At 40.8% G+C, this 22,160-nt stretch overlaps 1 protein-coding gene across 3 annotated transcripts in view; it reads right to left on the bottom strand.

Annotated features, from left to right (window-relative positions):
* The window catches only part of rcan1.L (regulator of calcineurin 1 L homeolog), a 76,698-nt gene that overhangs the window by 8,214 nt on the left and 46,324 nt on the right, over positions 1–22,160 (bottom strand). Inside the window, 1 exon segment of one of the 3 annotated variants that reach the window (NM_001086391.1) lies at positions 2,902–3,042. The exons of 1 other annotated variant lie outside the window; for it this stretch is intronic. In NM_001086391.1, the coding sequence (NP_001079860.1) occupies positions 2,902–2,988 (87 nt within the window). In that variant the 5' untranslated portion in view covers positions 2,989–3,042. 3 annotated transcript variants of the gene reach the window in all.

Genomic DNA, 22,160 nt, shown 5'->3' with positions numbered 1-22,160 from the left:
TGATTGCTAAATATTACAAATATTTACCCAATTACAGAAATCAGAACACATGGCAAAACTGTCAATCAGCAAATATGAAAATGAGGGCCTGGGAAAGTGAATGTCAGTAAGTTCCTGGTAAGCACCAATGTGACCTGTACGGTTAATTACATCAATGATGTCATGTCAGCAGCCGACCAATCAGCAAGCTGCAAGTGATGAGAGGCAACTCTGAAATCTGATTTAGGCAGTAGGTTTATCAGCCAGTGGCAATTTCACATATTTATCAGTTGCTGACCACATTCCCTAGTATATTGGAGCCATGGTGTACAATACAGAGACTGCATATAATTTCCTGGAAAGATGGTCTTTATTATTTATTTTTCTATAAAGTTTGAATTATTTGCCTTCTTCTTCTGACTCTTTCCAGCTTTCAAATGGGGGTCACTGACCCTATCTAAAAACAAATACCCTGTAAGGCTACACATTTATTGTTATTGCTACTTTTTATTACTCATTCAGTCCTCTCCTATTCATGTTCTGGTCTTTTATTCAAATCAATGAACGGTTGCTAGGGTAAGGGTAGGGTAGGGCAAACAGATGGCTGAAATTGCAAACTGGAAAGCTGCTGTATAAAAAGTGAAATAAGTCAAAAACCAGAAATAATAAAAAATTAAAACCAATTGCAAATGATCTCAGACTATCACTCTCTACATCATACTAAAACTTAACCCAAAGGTGAACAACCCCTTTAAAGGATTAACATCATTGTATTTTTGGGGCGACAGCAGCCCATACTCCTAACCAGACCCTCTAAAAAGCCCGGCTCCATAAGACAGCGCCCAAGCTTTCGCCATAGAGACTGTAGGTGATAAGGTTTGAGGGCCGTAACCTTGAAAACAAGTCAGTTTGAGAAACAAAATGTGCATTTCCCAAAATACTGCAGACATTTAAACTGTATACAGGTTGCAGCAGAACTGCAATGTACCGCATACTAGTTTCAGGCAAACATGAAAAACTGGGTAATGTCCCTTTAAAGGGATTGTTCACCTTTGAGTTAACTTTTAGTATGTTGTAGAGAGTGAAATTTGCAATTGGTTTTCATTTTTTATTATTTGTGGAGTCTGAGTTATTTAGCTTTTTATTCAGCAGCTCTCCAGTTTGCCGTTTCAGCAATCTGGTTGCTAGGATCCAAAATCCCATAGCAACTATGCACTGATCTGAATAAGAGACTGGAATATGAATAGGAGAGGTCTGAATAGAAAGATGAGTCATAAATAGTAGCAATAACAATACATTTGTAGCCTTACAGAGCATTTGTTTTTAGATGGGGTCACTGACCCCCATTGGAATGCCAGAAAGAGACGGAAGAAGAAGGCAAATAAATAAAAATCTATAAAAATTAAACAATGAAAGCCAATTGAAAAGTTGCTAGGAATCAGCCATTCTATGACATACTAAAGGTTAACTTAAAGGCAAAGAATCTTTAAAAATGCAGCATGCAAAACTCGCTGCTCAGAAACACAGCCCATTGGTAGAGTCGAGCAATGCATACACATGCACCAGTAACAAATATTCATGAACACTACTACACACAGTTTTGTGCAACTGATTCTGCTCCATCTCTGTTTCTTCCACGCAGATTAAATTATAATGAATGATATAAATACAAAGTAACCAACACTGCCAACCCCGACATCTCACATTATCACTCTGCAAGTGCTTATTAGGAGGAAAGACATCAGTAAATACAGGATCCCCCCTGTATAACACCTAGCTGTATCCCACAGACACACTAACGGGGGGGATGCAATAAAATTTGCAAAACTTTGCAAAAAAAAATTCGCTTGTTGCAAAGTAATATTCTTAGTTAGGCTTTTATTGCATTGTGAATCTCAATTGAGCGTTTCGAACCTTTAGGGCAGGGGCATACAAAGCTACTGGGGGAGATTTAGTCCCCGGTGATAAATTGCCTCTTCTTACGGGCGACTAATCTCCCCGAACTGCCTCCCGCCGGCTAGAATCTAAATCGGCGGGATGGCACTGGGAGCACTTTGTTTTCTGAAGTCGCCCGAAGTTTCCTCGTGAGGCAACTTCAGAAAAAGAACCGCACCGATTGCCATCCCGCCGGCCATTTTCATTGTAGCCTGCGGGAGGCAGTTTGGGGAGATTAGTCGCCTTGAAGAAGAGGAGATATGTCGCTGGGCGACTAATCTCCCCTGAATCTGAGCGTCTGTCTCTGCCCTCAACACCTGCTCTGGAGTTTCATTACATAGTTTGTCGCAAAAAAACGGTTTGCGATTGCGAAATTTTATTACATACACTGCGAACGTTCGCGAAAGCAGTTTGGCTGCAAACTTTGCAAGGGAATCATTGAAGTCTTAATTATTATTAACATGTATTTATAAAGCGCCAACAATCAGTCAAAAAATGGCGCAAATGGGTGCAGGTGTCTTTGCAAAAATGTTGCAATAACAAAGCATATTACATTTCCCCCTATGTGTTCTGCCCATAAAATCAAATCCGACATATACAATAAAGCAACTCTTTGCTGTACAGAACAGAAGCTTGTAAGACCGTATTAATTGCAATTTTATTTTTTTCGAACCTTTTAGATATTGATGAACTATATCTACCTGCCAGACTCAGGTAGGTACCGTCCTTCCTATATATTTATCTTTTTCCCTATTAATAACATTGGGATCAACCATCATTTTTACCGGCCAGGCTGGTAAAATACCGGCCAGGTGTCAACCGTAGACTCAGGCTGCTGCTGGGAAGTATAGTTGAACAACACCTTCAGTCAGGTTGGCTCTGTCTAAGAAACATGATGCTCCAGCAGACACATTGTCATGGTTTCTTACCAACACAGAGGCAGCAGCAAGTGATCAATAAATAAAGCTGTAATTACCATAGGCTTACCCTGGCTTCACTCTGATAGAAGAGCTCAGTCTCAGCCACACAGGCCACCAGAGACGCGAAGCTGTAGTTCAGGTTGCGGAAGTGCATGTTTAAGGCTGATATTCCTTGGCCAAGGCAGACGGCTCTGGAGGTTCTCTGAGCTGTTGAGTTTTTACGAAAGCTGAGCTAACGCTCATGTGTGTTTATAAAGCAGCCGGTTAAGCCCCTCCCTCCCGGGGTAAATTATTCACTTCTTGGCAAATAGGGAAGCAAATTCCTGAGCTGAAGTGTGAGCAGTGCTCCCAAGTACACAGAAACTGCTCCTGCTCTGTAAGCTGACGTCAGCCTTAGTCACTTTCCCTATGCTAATTCACTTGGCCTTTTTTTTCTTCTCTCTCTCCCTGCTTTGGAGAATGGAAAGAACAGCTGAGTTTTGCATAGCTGCAGCTTTATCAAGAACTCTTACTGCATAGTTTCCACTGCTAGTAATTCTATTCAGCCGTCGCTCTACATGCACTCGCTCTCTCTCCGCTCCCCAGCTTGTCTTGAGATGGAAAATGTTACTGCAGGTGTCTGTCAGGGGGGCGTCAGGCTGTAAGGAACAAAATATTTACGATAATCCAAAAATAATGGATTGCTCAGCATTATCGGAAGGCAAAATGAGCTCTAAAATGATAGGGAAACAAAAGAATTTAACTGATTTCTATGGCAGAGTTTTTTGGTTCAAATATCTGCCTACACCCCTGACAAGGTTATTGATATGTAAAACATATTGTTAACATATTTTAACAATCACCCTGCTATAGTTCTTGGCCAGCAAATAAGCACTCACCCCAAATCTCCCCCTAACTGGCCTTCAGGCTGGGCCCCCTTAGCTCATAACAAGGTTACAGATATATAGAAACATTGGGGTAACAGTCACCCTGCTATAGTTCCAGGGATACCCAGGGCACAAATAAACACTCACCCCAAATCTCCCCCTAACTGGCCTTCAGGCTGTGCCCCCTTAGCTCATAACAAGGTTACAGATATATAGAAACATTGGGGTAACAGTCACCCTGCTATAGTTTCAGGGGTACCCAGGGTATAAATAAACACTCACCCCAAATCTCCCCCTAACTTGCCTTCAGGCTGGGCCCCCTTAGCTCATAACAAGGTTACAGATATATAGAAACATTGGGGTAGCAGTCACCCTGCTATAGTTCCAGGGGTACCCAGGGCACAAATAAACACTCACCCCGAATCTCCCCCTAACTGGCCATCAGACTGGGCCCCCTTAGCTCATAACAAAGTTAAAGATATATAGAAACATTGGGGTAACAGTTACCCTGTTATAGTTCCAGGGGTCCCCTGGGCCGAAATAATCACTCACCCCAAATTCTTTCCTAACTTGCCTTCGGGCTGGATCCTCATAGCTCATAACTGGTTTTGCTTCCAATAAGGATTAATTATATCTTAGTTGGGATCATGTACAAGGTACTGTTTTATTATTACAGAGAAAAATGAAATCATTTTTAAAAAATTGGATTATTTGGATAAAACTGAGTCTATGGGAGACGGCCTTTCCTTAATTCAGAGCTTTCTGGATAATGGGTTTCCATACCTGTATTAATCTACATTCGACCTTTGATAAATAACCTAAAAAACCTTTAAAATCGTCCTTTAAAATCGTCCATAAATGTCAGTATACGGTTTCTTTAGCCAGTGTAGCCGCTTTCATCTACAAAAACGTAGCCAGAACCTGTACGGTGAGGGATGGATTGCATCGTATATATATTATATAATCCCATGGAGCCACTGACCCAGTTCTGCGGAAGCTGGATACAGATTTATATGGACACGCTGCTAAAACTATGGAAAACACAACTTTTCTAAGGAGCAGCAAACACCAACCAGTAATTCCTTTAAAAGGAACACTGCTTATTAATCTCACACTTGCCTTACATGGTGTATTTACATAACAGACCAGAAAAGAAACTTCTATTTAGCCAAAGCTGTTCCGCCTCAAAAACAGTGACTTTGTGGTACGATCCAGCTCCAACTTGTAACAAACATCAAACGTTTGGTTCGAGGCTGCCGACCTCACATGTGGGAATACTGGACTTTACTGGTGCGTGCAGGAGGGTTGTACGCTGCAAGCCATAACTTGGATGCTGGTATAGATATTGCACATAATGATAATAAGAAAGCACAAGAGAGAAAAGAATAAGAACAGACGCAATGTTTTGCACACATTTTGTTCCTTTATTTCACAATCTTTTTAGATTGTAAGTTCTAATGTACAGGGCCCTCTTTACCCCCTGCACTGAGCAGTATTTTTAAGTTTAATTGCACACCTCTGTGGAATATGGGCTGGGCCAAATATTTTCCCAAACTTTTTCTTTTGTGTCCTTTATTTTTTGGGATACCACTGTTTGATTTCCCACTAAAGCAGGCGGAATGTAACAGGTGTAAAGTTTGCTCCAACTTTACAGTCATCACAAGAGGGGGGTAGCAGGGATTGTTGTAGGGGACCTAAGGAACATATCCAAAATACAATCATTTATCACCCAAGAAGCTGCCAAAATTCTTATTCACTCTCTCGTCATATCACGTCTAGACTGCTGTAACTCTCTTTTAATTGGCCTCCCCCTCCAGAGACTGTCACCTCTTCAGTCCATAATGAACACTGCTGCGAGGCTCATACACCTCAGCAACCGCTCCTCCTCTGCCTCACCATTCTGTCAATCCCTGCACTGGCTTCCACTACCTTTCAGAATAAAATTCAAATTAATGACCCTGACATTCAAAGCACTTCAAAACTCTGCCCCACCCTACATCTCTGAACTCATCTCTATATACTCACCCAACCGCTTACTAAGCTCCTCTACTGACCTGCTCCTGAACTCTTCTCTCATTACCTCCTCACATGCTCGCATTCAAGACTTTGCAAGGGCTGCACCCCTCCTCTGGAATTCTCTCCCATGGTCAGACTTTCTCCCAACCTTTCTGCTATCAAAAGGTCTCCTAAATGCACTTCTTTAGAGAGCCTTCCCTCACTCTGCTTAACTACCAAATGCAACACCTCATACAGACAGGGCGAATTGACGTAATTCCGGGACTTCTCAGATTTACTAACGGGTGCTGGCTAAATTCACTAGCGATGGAGATAGATTGTAGCGCTACTTTGCACTCTGCCAAGTGAATTTTCGCTCTGGCGAATGGACGTAACTACGCAAATTCACTAAGATGCGGATTTTAATGAAAGTTACCAGATTTGCCTTCGCCACCTCAGACCAGGTGAAGTGCAAGAGTAGATAGGAGTTTCTCAAAAAAGTCCCAAAAAGTCCCAAAAAACGCTGGCAACTTTCCAGTTTTTCAGGGTGATAGGCTGCAAAAGATCGTAATTTTTTTTGGGTACCCGGCTTCCCCCCTACATTTCCTAACATATGACACATAAACTATACACTGGACACATGTAAAGGCCAATATAACAACTTGGAAAGTTTTAGGGCTGGGGGCACAGACAGTAACATATATATATATATATATATAACGTCAAGCCATTTTGCACAATTGTACAAATGGAACTCTTGCTGTGGAAGTATAGAGGTTCAGCAAGATTTCGGTAACCTCAGAACCTAAGAAAGATGAAAGCATTTACTGGTCAAATTGGTTTCTATAGGAAACTAGAATGGAGGCAAGTTTTCTTCTGTTACTACATTGCCCATTAGGCCCATGTAAATTTGTTTGTGACTGGCCAACGTTGCATCGGGCGCAATACTTTTTGACACCATCAAACACAACATATTGTGGAGCACACAGACGATTGCGCATGTGGAGACCCAACGTGCACACCAAAAATCAAGACCAAGGACCTTCGTTGTTCAGGTTTCCTGGAGAAAGCGTCAAGTGGAAGCAGTCACTAGGGGTGCCCCGAATCCAGGATTTGCTTCGGGATTCGCCCTTTTTCAGCTGGATTTGGCCGAATCTTTCTGCACGGCCGAACCGAATCCTAATTTGCATTTGCAAATTAGAGGTGGGGAGGGAAATCACGTGACTTTTTGTCACAAAACAAGGAAGTAAAACATGTTTTCCCCTTCCCACCCCTAATTAGCATATACAAATTATGATTCGGTTCGGTATTCGGCCAAATCTTTCACAAAGGATTCGGGGGTTCGGCCGAATCCATAATAGTGGATTCAGTGCATCCCTAGCAGTCACACAGCAACTTCTACTCTCTGCGATGATGGAACGATACACATGTAATATTCCAAGCCAGGATTTTATTTTATCCCCTTGGGTTATTTCCAGGTGTGGGTGGTAGAACAAATCCATAACACCGGTGGAACAATTGCCCAATGCCTGTCTCATAGAAACAATGGAACGATAGAATTTCAGAATAACAGAGACCTTAAATAAACTCACAGAGACAAATTAACAGGCAAGAAATAGCATCAACAGTGCACTCGCCGTCCTACGTTGTGCGAACTCATCGATAAATGGTAGATTGCAAGCTCTTAGGAGAAACTCTACAACACTTTTATGAATCCATGGCTCTTATACGGAGACGTATTGCCAGTCAGCACGTACTTCGTTCTATTGTTCTAAGGAGATGTACCCATACATTCACTGAGCACCACTTTGCTTGCTCCTTGGACCCTCAAACACTATAATCCTTCATATACAACTATTTCTCATTCAGCAAGAGGCTAAAGTTTGGCTGGACATCCCTAATCTCTGCACTTAATTCCTTGGTTGGTCATGCTCGGTCCCTTTCTAGAAAACAATTTACCCAAGTGAAGAGAAAATATTTACACTACAGGCCACAACAACCTACAGTAACTTATCTGCTCACAAAAAACAAATTTCCTTCAAGCCAGTAAACACTATTAACCCAGATAAGAACCGGTTACAAACAAGATGACACTGATTTGGACGGCAACTGAATGTTGTGTGACCCTGAATCTCTCAGGAATCACATTAGTGTGTTTGCCAAATGACACTTTTATACACACACATAAAAAACCTGCAGCAATGAAACTGTGAGGTCTAAAATTACTTTGAGGAACCAACATTTCCAACTGATAAGAGATGTTAAAGCAGTTCAGCCCACCCACATAGATATCTGGTCAGAGAACTTGCTGGAAAAAGTGAGTCTGCTCATGTTGCTGATACTTTTATTCACACTAAAACACATTCGCATATTTTAAACTGGGGTAACAGCAGCTTGGGTTTAGGGTCAGGGCACACGCTCAGATTCGGGGAGATTGGTCGTCCAGCGACAAATCTCCTCTTCTTCAGGGCGACTAATCTCCTCGAACTGCCTCCCACCGGCTAGAATGTTAATGGCACTCTGAGCGCTTCGTTTTCCGAAGTCGCTCGAAGTTTCCTTGTGGGGCGACTTCGGAAAACAAAGCGATCTGAGTGCCATCCTGTCGGCAATTTACATTCTAGCCGGCGGGAGGCAGTTCGGGGAGATTAGTAGCCGTGAAGAAGAGGAGATTTGTGGGGCGATTTATCTCCCCGAATCTGAGCGTGTGCCCTGACTCATAGGGGCAAATTCACTAAAGGACGAAGCGCCTAACGCTAGCGTTAATTCGCAAGCGTAGCGCATTTTCGTTAATTCGCTGATTCACTAACAGAAGCTGGCGTAAATTCGCTAGTGTTAATTCGCATATTTCTGAACGCTACCTTTTACGCCAGACTTCCTTCGCCACCTCAGACCAGGCGAAGTGCAATAGAGTAGATAGGGATTGCTTCAAAAAAAGTTAAAAAAATTTCCAAAAAAGTCCCAAAATTTGAATTTGCATAGCGCTGGCGAAAATACACCTGGCGAAGTGCGGTGAAGCGGACGCTGGCGCAACTACGAATCTTAGTGAATTTGCCCCTTAAAGAGTAGCATAATAAATGATAGTTCCCCTTTAGCAGTGGATAAGGTACACTTAGGGTTTCCACCTGGCCGGTATTTTACCGGCCTGGCCGGTAAAAATGATGGCTGATCCCAATGTTATTAATAGGGAAAAAGATAAATATATAGGAAGGCCGGTATTTTGTTCCATAAAAGGTGGCAACCCTAGGTCCACTAAAGGGAAAAACTAGAGGAAACAGATACAGGAGGGGAAAACCTCAGTGCCCAAAAATATCCCAGTTTGCAGTAAAATGCAGCTGACGGCACAAATATTTCACATAAATTCTGTGCATATTTTCTGGAATGAGAGCTCTTGAGATTTACTTTTTTAAGCATTTCCTTCCTGTAATTCTGTCTTTGGGAAAAAGAAGCTTCCTTCCTGCTGTTATATAAACTACAGATGTTATATGCAGCATTAAATGAGCTCCGCTGGTAGGAAATATTGATTGCTGATGCATGCTGTAACCCAAGCTCTGAAAGGCACACTGCGGCTTCCAGCAGATAAATCTTATTTCATGCTTAGGCATCCTGTGGAATTAGCTAATAAAATTGGCGAAACCGATCCTTCGCTTGACGAACCCGCCCCATAGAACAACATTGCATAAAGTGCCATTACATCATGAAAGAGCCAATAATTAGATAAAAAGTGAGCAAACAGAGAAGACTGATTGGCAGAAAAGCACAAACCACAGTCTAGCCTTGAGCCAAAAATTGCCCTTATTTAAAGGGGAAATAAAAGCATGTGTAATAGTTGTGTAAAATGTGGTATACTCTAACTTTACTTTGTTTCAAACTTAAAAAATGCAGTTTTACAAAATCTTTGTTATTGATATTGGTACATGGCATGTTTTACATTACAGACCAAACTTGGCTGCTGGAATCCTCCCCAAACAAATGGGGATGCACCAAATCCTGGATTTGGTTTGGGATTCGGCCGAATCCAAGAACCTGGCCAAACCGAATACAAACAGTATATAACTTGAAAAAAAATCAGTTTGCAGCGGGAATTTCCACCCGTGTGCTGGATTTTTTGGCACTGAAGGGTTCAGATTCGGTTCAGTACTGGTTGAACCCTCAAAAGCAGTATTTGGCAGAATTCCGGATCCTTTGTGAAAGATTTGGCCGAATACCGAACCCAATCCGAACCCTAATTTGCATATTTAAATTAGGGAAAGGAGGGGAAAGAGAACCACAAGCTACGGAAAAGGTTAAAAAATGTTTGGTTTCCGTGTTTGTGTGATGAAAAGTCATGTGGTTTTTTTGGATTCGGATTTGATTCAGACAAATACGAATCTGGCTGAAAAAGGACAAATCTTGGTCGAATCCCGAACTGAACCGGTGCATCCTTAATCTCTACAAACAAAAATGTCATGCAACATATGCAAACATATTCTTGGGGCCCCCTTTTACAGCAAATACAGGAACATCCCTTAATAATAATAACACTCAAGACTATGAATTTCTAATCCTTCTTAGTCAGGCCAAAGTTTTGATTTTCATAACTTCAATTTACTAGAAAATCATGTAAACATTAAATAAACCCAATAGGCTGGTTTTGCCTCCAATAAGGGTTAATTATATCTTAGTTGGGATCAAGTACAAGCTACTTTTTTATTATTACAGAGAAAAAGGAAATCTTTTTTTTTTATTGGATTTGGATAAAATGAAGTCTATGCCTTTCCGTAATTCAGAGCTTTCTGGTTTCCCGATAACGGATCCCATACCTGTGTGTACAATTTCGGGAGCCAGCACTAGACTGCTGTGTCTGCTGAAACTCACTAGTACCAAACATCCGCACTAGGAACAGATAAACATATTTCATGGGAAGCCTCTAGCAAACAACTAATGATACCCTATGGTCTAGCAGCCGACATTACAGTTACAGGTGTCTGGCCCACGGTAATTATAGGTGCAAGCTCATCAGGCAAATGAATTTGCTGTATCTGTTTGGAAGATATAGTGCAGCCAACCAGTCATCTTAATTACAGGTTTCTAGTATCCAGCTCTGAAAAAATGTTCCATTACATAGGCTGAACCATATTGTTATATGGAATTCATTATCTCTCAGCTAGTTAGCCATAGGTGGATGACCTGGGGCATATTCAAAAGGATTGTGCAATATACTGTATGTTCTTAACTGTAGCAAGTATTTATAATTGTAGATTCTTTCCACTTTTCATTAACTCGGGTGTTGTTAAGACACAAGGTTAGGATAGGAAACTCATGGAGATTCAGCTGTTGTCGAACTACATCCCCTCCCAGGTTCTCCGAGATCGGCTAGTTAGCTGTTTGCTAGGAGGTGTTTCAAGTTCAGACGGTTGCCTATTTCCATTTTAAGGTGAATCAGCAAATTCATATTTTGTCAATAGAAAATAGTTCTATTTATGAAAATAGAACTACCACCTGTATAAATAAGGATTCTTCCTGGATCTGTCCTGGGATGGTCATTGTCAATAATTGGGATGTTTTGGCCTGATCCACCAGGTAGAGTCAAATATTCAGCATGTGCAAGTGTCCCAGAGCTGAGAGAAGCCATTGTGAATAACTGGACCCCATGGGCAGGGCCGGAACTAGGGCGAGGCAGGGTAGACACCAACTTAGGGCCCAATAGGGGGTGCAATTATAGAATTATTTTTATTTTTTTTCCAGTTTTTACTTGGCCTTTAATCGTGGTTTTTAAATCTAAGTGATCGCTGACTAACTTTTTTGACCACCCCAGCCCTGATTTCCATCTGACACATGTACTTTTAATTTCCTTTGCGCTCCCCTACCCCTTTCATGCTGGTCGGAACCATCTCTTGCGGTGTATGGGTGTGTACGTCATTATCATGGCTGATGGGTAGGGTTGCCACCTGCCCGTTATTTTACCGGCCTGGTCGGTAAAAATGACGGTTGATCCCAATATTATTAATAGGGAAAAAATATAAATATATAGGAAGGCTGGTATTTTTTTGTCCAGGAAAGATGCAACTCTATTGATGTTAGAGGAGGCCGAGACCTGGTGCACTGGGGTAAATAATGCTGAATAAAGAGCCAGAATGTTGCAAATTTTTTTTCGTCATTGGCTGCTGACTGCTGCCACAGGTATATGGGGGCAATCTGAGGGATGAGTTTATTTGGCTGGATGACTGCTGGCATAGGTACATGGGGGCAATCAAGAAGGGGGTGAACATTTTATTTGGCTGGATGAGGACTGCTGGCACAGGTACATGGGAGCAATCAGGGGGGTGAGTCAAGGGGCGATTCTGGCCCCACAGCCGCCTGAGGCAGTTTGCTGTTGCTGCCGCCCCCTACCCCGTGCACTCAACTTTTTGCGTCGGAGGGGGTCTGGCGGGGTCCACGAGGGCGGCAGAGAGGGCCAGGACACTAGTGCAGAGAGAATAATTGCGCTCTATGCGCAAGAAGAGCCAAATTTCCAGTTTAAAGAACTAATTTGGCTTTTAAAGTACCAGGAGCGGCATTTTTGCGACTCCTTGCCGCCTCGCTCAACTCGTCTCATTGGCGCAGCGCCCCTGGGTGAGTCTATTTGGCTGGATGATGACTGCTGGCACAATCATACCCTGTTTTTAAGTTTTGCCACATTTCGCACTGCTTTTCTGTGGTTCCACCAATATATAATGCATAATAAATTTCTCTGATGTTAATTTTTCCTGGATTTTTCACCATTACACCCCTGAAAAACTTAATATGGGGATTCTACTGTATTCCACTTTTTGTAGCCATGTTTACATTTTGTTTTGGTTTAACTGACTAATAATATTTGTATTGTCAATATTTATAACTACACAACTTGAATGTTTCATTTGTTAATGTGTCATGAGAATTCACAATGGTAATAGAGAACCTATTCCTTGGCCCTGCCCATGGGCAACATTTAGGATATTTTGTATACAATATGTCAAGGCTGCTTGCTCTGAGCTACAGAGATGGATCTAACTGGGTCACTTGGCAGCTACAGCTCATTTGAGGATTTCTAGCTCTTAAATTTTCTTTGGGATTATCTAAAAAAAAATATAAACCAGGAGCTACAGGGGCTACTGAGCAGATACCTTCAGTCTGTAGTACTACCTAATACTATAGGTATGGGACCTGTTATTCAAAATTCGCAGGACCTGGGGTTTTCTGGATAACGGATCATTCTGAAGTTTGGATATTTATATCTTAAGTCTACTACAACAAATAATAATAATAATATTAAATAAACCCAATAGGCTTGTTTTGCTTCCAATAAGTATTGATTATATCTTACTTTGGATTAAGTACAAGCTACTGTTTTATTATTACAAAGAAAAAGGAAATCATTTTTGAAAATTTGGTTTATTTGGTCGAAATGGAGTCTATGGAACACGAGCTTTCTGTAATTTGGAGCTTTCTGGATAATGGATCCCATACCTGTACTACTACTTCTAGTATTCTAGAACATGATTAATGATCCCGAAGTTAGGACAGAATGTATCCCAGTTCCTTCCAGTATTCGGGAGAAGTTAGGTTATTGGTCAACTTTTTCCTCCACTTAAACCGACAGCTGAAGATCGGGATCAATGTTGAATTTGTTGGTATAAATGGAGGGCCAGAACGGTTTATAAGGGCACTCGTGGTCTTTTGTATGTTCTGTTGGAACTCTGGAGGCACCCTAGTAGCCTGTCTGGCTGAAGACCACATACACAGGCATAAAACATATTATCCCAAATAATTTGCCAACACATCAGTTTTTGAATAGATCAATTACAAGCAGAGTACACTTAGAATGTTGATGAGTTTTGGGGCCTATACATGGGTAAATCTGATGTAACTTTAGTCTTTCCATGTTTGGAATAAACTGGTTAGTATCTGCTCCAGCTAATAAGAAGTTCTAGCTTGTCTCAAGGAACATTGCCACCATATACAGTGGGTATCAGAAAAGCATATCTCCAAACCACACACAAACATAACACTGTTTATAATGAAAACACACCTCTCGCATGTGAACCGCCAGGAAACCAACATGTGTTTCCACGAACATGAATAGGATTATCTCATCAAGATATACAGTGTCGTGCAACCATAAATACCAGTATGGGCACAATGTGTCTTGTTTCCAACAATAGAAAGGTTACTTCACACTTGTTCTTCCACTGTGTATACAATAAACAGGTAAATAGATGTCATGTAGGACTGAATGAATATATTTAAAAAGCCACTAAATTCTGCTACAAATTATTCGGCCTTAATTATTTAATCTCTATGATCCTTAAGGAATGTTTGCAGGAGTGCAAGCTCTTATGCAATCAATAGCAACGGGTGTGCAGATACATTAGATAAAGGAATCTGTAGTCAACTGCAAAATTAGATTATATAGCTAAGAAGCCCATAAGAAATGTCACATCATTGGCAGACAGATGACATCCAAGGTGTTTTGACCAGAGGTTTGTGTGCTTGACCAACAACCAACCTGATACAAATATAACATGTGTGCCATTAGTCTTTAACCATACCTCCCAACATTTTGGAAGTAAAAAGACCACACCCCTTTCTGTGGCCACACACCCTAATTTCCATGTTTGTTTTAAAAAATTTGGCAGGTTATGAAAGTTTGAAAATATTTCTCCTTATCTAAACTGTGTTTTTGTGTCTCAAAATTGTTACAAAGTATCTTATTTGCACCTGTTAGGTGTTCTGGGCTCTCTGCTAAAAGCCAATTAAGTGAGAAACTTTGTTTCTTTTTCTGGCTGTTCAGTGCAGAGAAAAGAGGGACTTTCCAGTACAAATGAGGGACTGCGGGTTGAGCTGTCAAAAGAGGGACTGTCCCTCCGAAAAAGGGACAGTTGGGAGGTATGCTTTAACTCGTGTATATAATGCAAGGTGCCTAGCTAACATTTTGGCTCCCATTGTTAGAGAAGATGAGCTCAGTGACTATGAAACAGGTATAATTACAGCCGGGGGATACAGTGGTGAAGACTCCAAACTTACATAGAGATTCCTCAAGTATATACTAAAAATATCTCAGGACTGTTAAACACTATAATGTCTTTTCATTTACAAAGTACCAAGAACTTGCTAAAAACAAATATGGCACCCATGCCCACAAATAACCTAAAGATTCAGCACCTTCAAAGCCTTTATCCAGACTAATGACACACACACGGTTTATGTTTAGCATAATTACCCAAACACTCTGGAAAATATTCTATAGATGACCCGTTTCGTGGCACCGTTTCAGAAGCTCTAAATCTGGCATCTTCGTTCCTTATAATTTATTTAATTGCTTAAGTCGGCTTCGCCAGCTGCTTATTTCTGGATCCCAATTGCAGGTTATGCGTCTCGTCTGAAATAGCCGACCTCACTCGTGTGTACACGGCCGGGCAATTATATATTACATATGTGGGGTGTGTCATTTTTCCAACTTCTTAAAAACATAAATATGTGAGATATGTCTTTTTTTTAATTTTTCTTGACCTTATGCACTGGGAATATAGTTCACTTCTGAGGAACGGTGAGACAAAGAACTGTAATTAAACAACTCTCTTTTGGGGGCATAAATAAAACTCTAGTTTTAACAAGCGCAGAACAGTGCAGAGTTGTAAAATATCTATTGCATTAACGTTTTCTTTTACATGATTCTGTACCACAGTAATAATAGAGTTTATGGGCCCTGCAGCAAATCATCAGTTCAGCCGGGCCCCAACGTTATTTGGTTAGAGCTAAATAACCAAGAGACAACTATTTAGCACCTGCAGGAGGAATCAAATTGACCTCACAATGGGCAGCATTGCAGTAGGGAGCCTTCTCCTGATGGACACACATTTCAGGGATGTACCAAATTCAGGATTCCCCGAATTCCATTAGATCTGGCCAAATAATTACCATGTAGCTACACCCATGTCTTTTAGCGACTCCTTTTTCCTGTCTTGCTGCTAAAAATTGTCTATTTTTCCCAGAATTTAGAAAGCCCCAAATAAAATTGTTGCTGATCTAGAAAACATGCCAAGAATGCTTAAAGGTGTATTAGAACCAAAATCTTGCATGCAAAAAAGTCAACAATACAAAGCAGACCTGAAACAGTCTTTCCAAAAAAAATTAAAAGTTTTATGGAAAAAGACAGATATACTGGAAAAAGAGCAGAAATACGGAAAAAACAAACTGGAAAACCAGATAAAAATATCATTAAGGGGAACAAACTGAAACTTGAATAGACACAGACAAACTAACTACTACTCAACTTTCTTAAATAGCTGAAAATTCACAAAAGAATACAAAATATTTTTTCCAAAAAAACTCAATTAGAATGTTAATGAATAAGCCACCTAAAGTTATGCGACTCTAATGGTAATGGCACATGGTAAGATTTGTCACTATCGCTGGCAACAAACATTTAGAAAATTGCTTCCCATGATATAACATCAGGATTGCTGCAAGTTGGTGCCTCCGACTCAAACTCCAACTCTTCTGTAAAGGAACAGTAACACCAAATATTGAAAGTATATCAAATTAATTTAAATATAACAGTTGCTCTGCACTAGTAAAACTGGTGTGTTTGCTTCAGAAAGACTACTTTAGCTTATATAAATATGTTGCTGTGTAGCCATTGGGGCAGTCATTCAAGCTGTAAAAAATAAGGAAAGGCACAGGTTACATAGCAGATGACAGATAAGCCCTGTGCAATGCAATGGTGTTGTATCTGTTATTTGTATGTAGAGATTGAGCAGGCATTTCTAGAAACCAATATTCCAGGCAGACTTTTCAGTTAAAAAGTATTTACTTTATTGAAGAGCACTAGGACACAACCGGACGCGTTTCGTATCAACAGGATACTTAATCATAGGCTATTGGGCAGGATTGCATTGGCTCATTGATACGGCCCTCTCCTGATGGCTTTTCTTGAATAACGGCAAATGAAGCACATGATCCTCCAGCTTTTCCTTTAAAGCATTTTTATTACAGCGGAAAAGTAACAAGCTTTCGGAGAGAACCCCTTCCTGAGGGTTCTCCCCAAAAGCTTGTGTTTCTTTTCCGCAGTAATAAAAATGCTTTAAAGGCAAAGCCGGAGGATGATGTGCTTCATTTGCCGTTATTCAAGAAAGTATTTTTGTTGTCTCTGAGGCAGCTTGGGAGTGGATGCACCCTAAAAGAATTAAGTTGTGTGCTGAAAAAAAAAAGTGTATTGGACTCTCCTGATGGCCTACATTTACCTTCACTATGATCCGATTGTTGATCTAAGGGCTGGCAGCAACTCCATTTCCACATAAACCCATGGAGCTGCTTCTACATGGTCACCATAATTCCACATTATCCATCAAGCCTGCCACTACATCAACATTAGTCCATGAGGGAACCAGATACCTTAATGAGTTTTGCTCTATATTTAGCTGTCTGTGTCTGCTTCATATCTTGAGATTACTCTGTGGTTGGGTTTGTCCTAAGCACCCGATGAAGAGCCATGGAATTCTCACTTCAAATCCTATCAACACAGCTACCCCTTTCTCAGCATATTTTTATTTATATTCCACATGTTTCCACCCAGCAGCTTTGAAGTTGCTTGTGGGGATGCTGGAGTCCCCATTTATGGGTAGGATGGATCTGAGGGACATGACATTGTATAGGTAGACAGGCTTGTGTTTAGAGAGGTGGCAACAGGGAGCGATGAGCTTGCAATGATTAGCTTGTTCCTTTCCATTGCCCGGCTGTACTTGTTGGAGCATATGCATTAAGGAACTTGTTATGTTGTGGATATTAATAGCACTGCTGAGATTTGTTATGTGTTTGGCTCCTTCCCATCAACATTTTTGGCATTCAGATATATAAAAAGCTGCATGTACAATGACCAATTCAAAAAACAAATACAGCGACCAGATCAGCTCAAAAAGGGTTCCTGTGCTTTCAAACAGAAAAGCAGTACTTACATAGTTACATAGTTACATATTTAAATTGGGTTGAAAAAAGACAAAGTCCATCAAGTTCAACCCCTCCAAATGAAAACCCAGCATCCATACACACACCCCTCCCTACTTTTAATTAAATTCTATATACCCATACCTATACTAACTATAGAGTTTAGTATCACAATAGCCTTTGATATTATGTCTGTCCAAAAAATCATCCAAGCCATTCTTAAAGGCATTAACTGAATCAGCATCACAACATCACCCGGCAGTGCATTCCACAACCTCACTGTCCTGACTGTGAAGAACCCCCTACGTTGCTTCAAATGAAAGTTCTTTTCTTCTAGTCTAAAGGGGAGGCCTCTGGTACAGTGATCCACTTTATGGGTAAAAAGGTCCCCTGCTATTTGTCTATAATGTCCTCTAATGTACTTGTAAAGTGTAATCATGTCCCCTCGCAAGCGCCTTTTTTCCATAGAAAACAACCCCAACCTTGACAGTCTACCCTCATAATTTAAGTCTTCCGTCCCTCTAACCAATTTAGTTGCACTTAGTCTCTGCACTCTCTCCAGCTCATTTATATCCCTCTTAAGGACTGGAGTCCAAAACTGCACTGCATACTCCAGATGAGGCCTCACCAGGGACCTATAAAGAGGCATAATTATGTTTTCATCCCTTGAGTTAATGCCCTTTTTTATACAAGACAGAACTTTATTTGCTTTAGTAGTCACAGAATGACACTGCCCAGAATTAAACAACGTGTTATCTACAAAGACCCCTAGATCCTTTTCATTTAAGGAAACTCCCAACACATTGCCATTTAGTGTATAACTTGCATTTATATTATTGTTGCCAAAGTGCATAACCTGCATTTATCAACATTGAACCTCATTTTCCAATTTGCTGCCCAGTTTTCCAGTTTAGACAGATCACTTTGCAAAGTGGCAGCATCCTGCATGGAACCTATAGTTCAACGGTTCAATGGTACTTGCGACCCATTGAACGGTTACTATATGTGAAGTAAACGTTGCATCTTTTATTACATTTCACTAAAGAGTATCAGCAGCCAAAATGCTCATCTAACAGAAGTATTGGTCGGACGCCCAATAGCCTGGTTTGTGGATTGAGCATGGATGGTTAGTGGAAAACTTGAACAGATAGCATCTTCATACCGTTTTTATTTTCAATCACTCATCTTATAACTTTTTGCCCCAAATTAAAATTTATAAAGATTTATTTTACCCAACGAAGAATTCCAGGAATTAGAGGAGGGACCTATTCAATACAATTGAAGGTAAAGTAATTGCTGTCGAACTGGGCCTCCTAGGACCCGACAAAGAAACTAGGACCCACTATCACAACAATCAGATGAAGTTAGTGCCAAATAAAATAAGAGGTTAGTTATACTGGCTTTTGGTTGAAATAAGAAAGGCCTGGTGAGGATTGTCCCAAACAGAGGCCCACTGGTATATCCTCTGGTACTATGTCACGACATTCTGAACCTGGAGTTATTTGTTTATCCCCACAATGCCAGACAGAGAAAGAGAGAGAATCAGAAAAAACAGCACTAAACTCATTGTTGCACAGTAAAAAGAATTCTACAGCTGAACCCCATATGAATATGAATGAATGGCTGAAATATCTACTGTATATGAAGTACAACCAACCACATATTAAATGGTATATACAGTATATTGTATAGCCACACAGTGCAAAGAACTGTGCCGGGTGAGATCTGCCATATTGTTTCCTATTACTTTTGAAAGGGCGTTCCTTAAAAAAACAGCAGCACTGTGCAATGGCGTCTTCTGTAAGGAGAATAAAATATAACCCCTAAGAAACACAATATAGATATCAGTACAAAATCTGATTATTGGAGGAGGCTAAATATGCCAAGATAAAGGCAAAATGCAATGTAGCCCACGTGATGGTCACCGTTTTTTCCATCAATACAGCAAAAGCCACAAGAAAATATTACTCAGTTCCCACAATCTGGATTGTTTCAGAAGAAATTAATAACGGCCCCCTCTAGTTTTTTTCTGTTTAAGGTGCATAGGAGTCAGAGGAGAGTTAAAATGTACAAAGTCAATGGAAATTGCTAAATGAAGACCACATTTTCCTGTGTGCTGAAATCACTCGTGGTTTCTTTTCAGTGCTCCGGAGGAACCTGCAATAGCCACACAAAGTAACCCCTTCAGCACTACTAGTTCTACTTGCCTGGTACACATCTAGTTTCTACTGGGGATCTTGTAATTTTATATAAAAGCCCCTACAAGCAACCACGGTTACCTTCTGTATTCCTCCAGTGCTTTCCTTAGCTTATTTCCACATTGTTATTCTAGAATGACCTGGACAAAATTAGTTGCACCTTTTAGAAGTTATTGGGATTTCAAGCCGGTTCTTCCTCGTTAATTTGTAAGGAAACTCACCTGTAAGGGCAGAGACACACGGTCAGATTCGGGGAGATTAGTTGCCTGGCGACAAATCTCCTCTTCTTCGGGACAACTATTCTCCCCAAACTGTCTTACCGTCGGCTATAATGAAAATTGCTTCTTTTTCTGAAGTTTCTTCGTGAGGCAACTTTGGGCGTTTTCAGAAAACGAAGTGGTGCATTTTAGCCGGCGGGAAGGCAGTTAGTCGCCCCGAAGAAGAGGAGATTAGGTAATGTGGACTCTAGCAATCACATTGCTGAAATTGCAAACTGGAGAGCTGCTGCATAAAAAGCTAAATAACTCAAAAACCACAAATAATAAAAAATAAAAACCAATTGCAAATTGTCTCAGAATATCATTCTCTACATCATTCTAAATGTTCATTTAAAGGTTAACAACCCCTTTAAAGACAAAATCAGGCCGGATTTGTGGAGAGGCCACCAAGGCCCGGGCCTAGGGTGGCAGAATTTTAGGAGGCGGCATGCTGCCCAACCACACCCACATTGGTTCAGATATACTGGTGATGAAAAGGAGATATGATAGTTTTTTAAATCTTCCATGTGGCAATTCCCATTGCTCTGGTCCCAATGATAAAAATTTGAGTGATTTTAGAGAGAGATCTGAAAACTACAGTTGGGAAAAGACATCCTTCAAATATGGGAGAACTGGTGGTAGAGGAGTAGAAAGCTCAATCATGGCTATCTGGTGTGTCTAATTGGTAACTGTGGCACTGGTTAGCGTTCAGGCTCTGTTACTTGTGTGATGTTTTCCCTGGATGCTCCGTCTCCGGCACCCTGCATAAATCCAATTTTATCCACAGAATGGGAATCACTCACAGAGGCAGATTTTCCTGCAAGTTAGCTTTTTATTGTGCATCCACACGACATGTTTCGGACCCACTGGTCCTTTTTCAAGGACCACTGGTCCTTTTTCAAGTGAAAAAGGACCAGTGGGTCCGAAACATGTCGTGTGGATGCACAATAAAAAGCTAACTTGCAGGAAAATCTGCCTCTGTGAGTGATTCCCATTCTGTGGATAAAATTGGATATCTGGTGTGTCTCCAAATATTACGTCTAGGGGTGGGGCAATCATTTATGTCATTCTCTTTGAATCTGATATAGATATGTAAAGTACTAATTTGAAAGTTCTGTAATCTTAACAGAGAGACAAGGAATTGTGGAAAGTAGGCTTTGTCGCCAGACTTATTCTGCAGTTCTTTACTTATAAAGAAGTGCAAAAATTTTATTGGCCATAACTGTGTAAAATCCACAACCTTGCATAATTTAAAATGTACGTCCTAGTGATGCAGACTAAACGGTTTTGCAGTCTACAACATGCACCTGAAATGAATCTCTAATTATGCAGTGAGCTATTAAATATAATAATATATAGCCTGATGGAAACATTCTTGCGGTGACATTACCCAATGCTTACATTGGCAGGTAAAATCTGCTCAATTGCTTTATAGGACTGACAAAGTCTATATTTAATCATTAGGAACCTGTCAGACCAGTTGCGGCTGCTGATGGTAAGAGTTCTATTCCCGTAAGTTAACAATAGCAAAATACAAATAAACAAAGCGCATTCAAACCACAACCTGCGCAAAAATGTAATTAAGCAAAATTAAAAAAACCTGTCAGGCACCATTAGAAAAAAAAGAATAATATCAGAACCAAAACCACAATTTAGGCAAAGAACAGTGCTTTTTTGAAGAATATGGATTTTGGCCAAAACTTTAGTGACACATAGTTATGTAAGTTTAAAGCTCTAGGGGAAAATACCAGCTAAGGCTAAGGTTGCATGTGTCCAGATTTCTTAATTTGGAAATCCGGACAGGCAGTTTTCACCCAGACAGCCCTCCTGAAAACCAGGCTGTCCGGGTGAAAACTGCCTGTCCGGATTTCCAAATTGGGAAATCTGGACAGGGCTTTAAAGTGAATGGTGCAGTGATCAGCCAATCAGCGGTTGCGACAACATCGAACCCACCCCCAACATCATCAGGCCACCCCTCGAACCACCCCCATCTGGTTTACCACTCGGCAAAAGATGGCAACCCGAGTCAAGGCTGGGGCCAGTATTACAAATGCAATGTATTTGCCA

The sequence above is a fragment of the Xenopus laevis genome, chromosome 2L (assembly GCF_017654675.1).
Source record: "Xenopus laevis strain J_2021 chromosome 2L, Xenopus_laevis_v10.1, whole genome shotgun sequence".
Lineage (NCBI taxonomy): Eukaryota > Metazoa > Chordata > Amphibia > Anura > Pipidae > Xenopus > Xenopus laevis.
The sequence above is the reverse complement of the archived record's forward strand: the minus strand, read 5'-3'. Positions and strand labels throughout refer to the sequence as shown.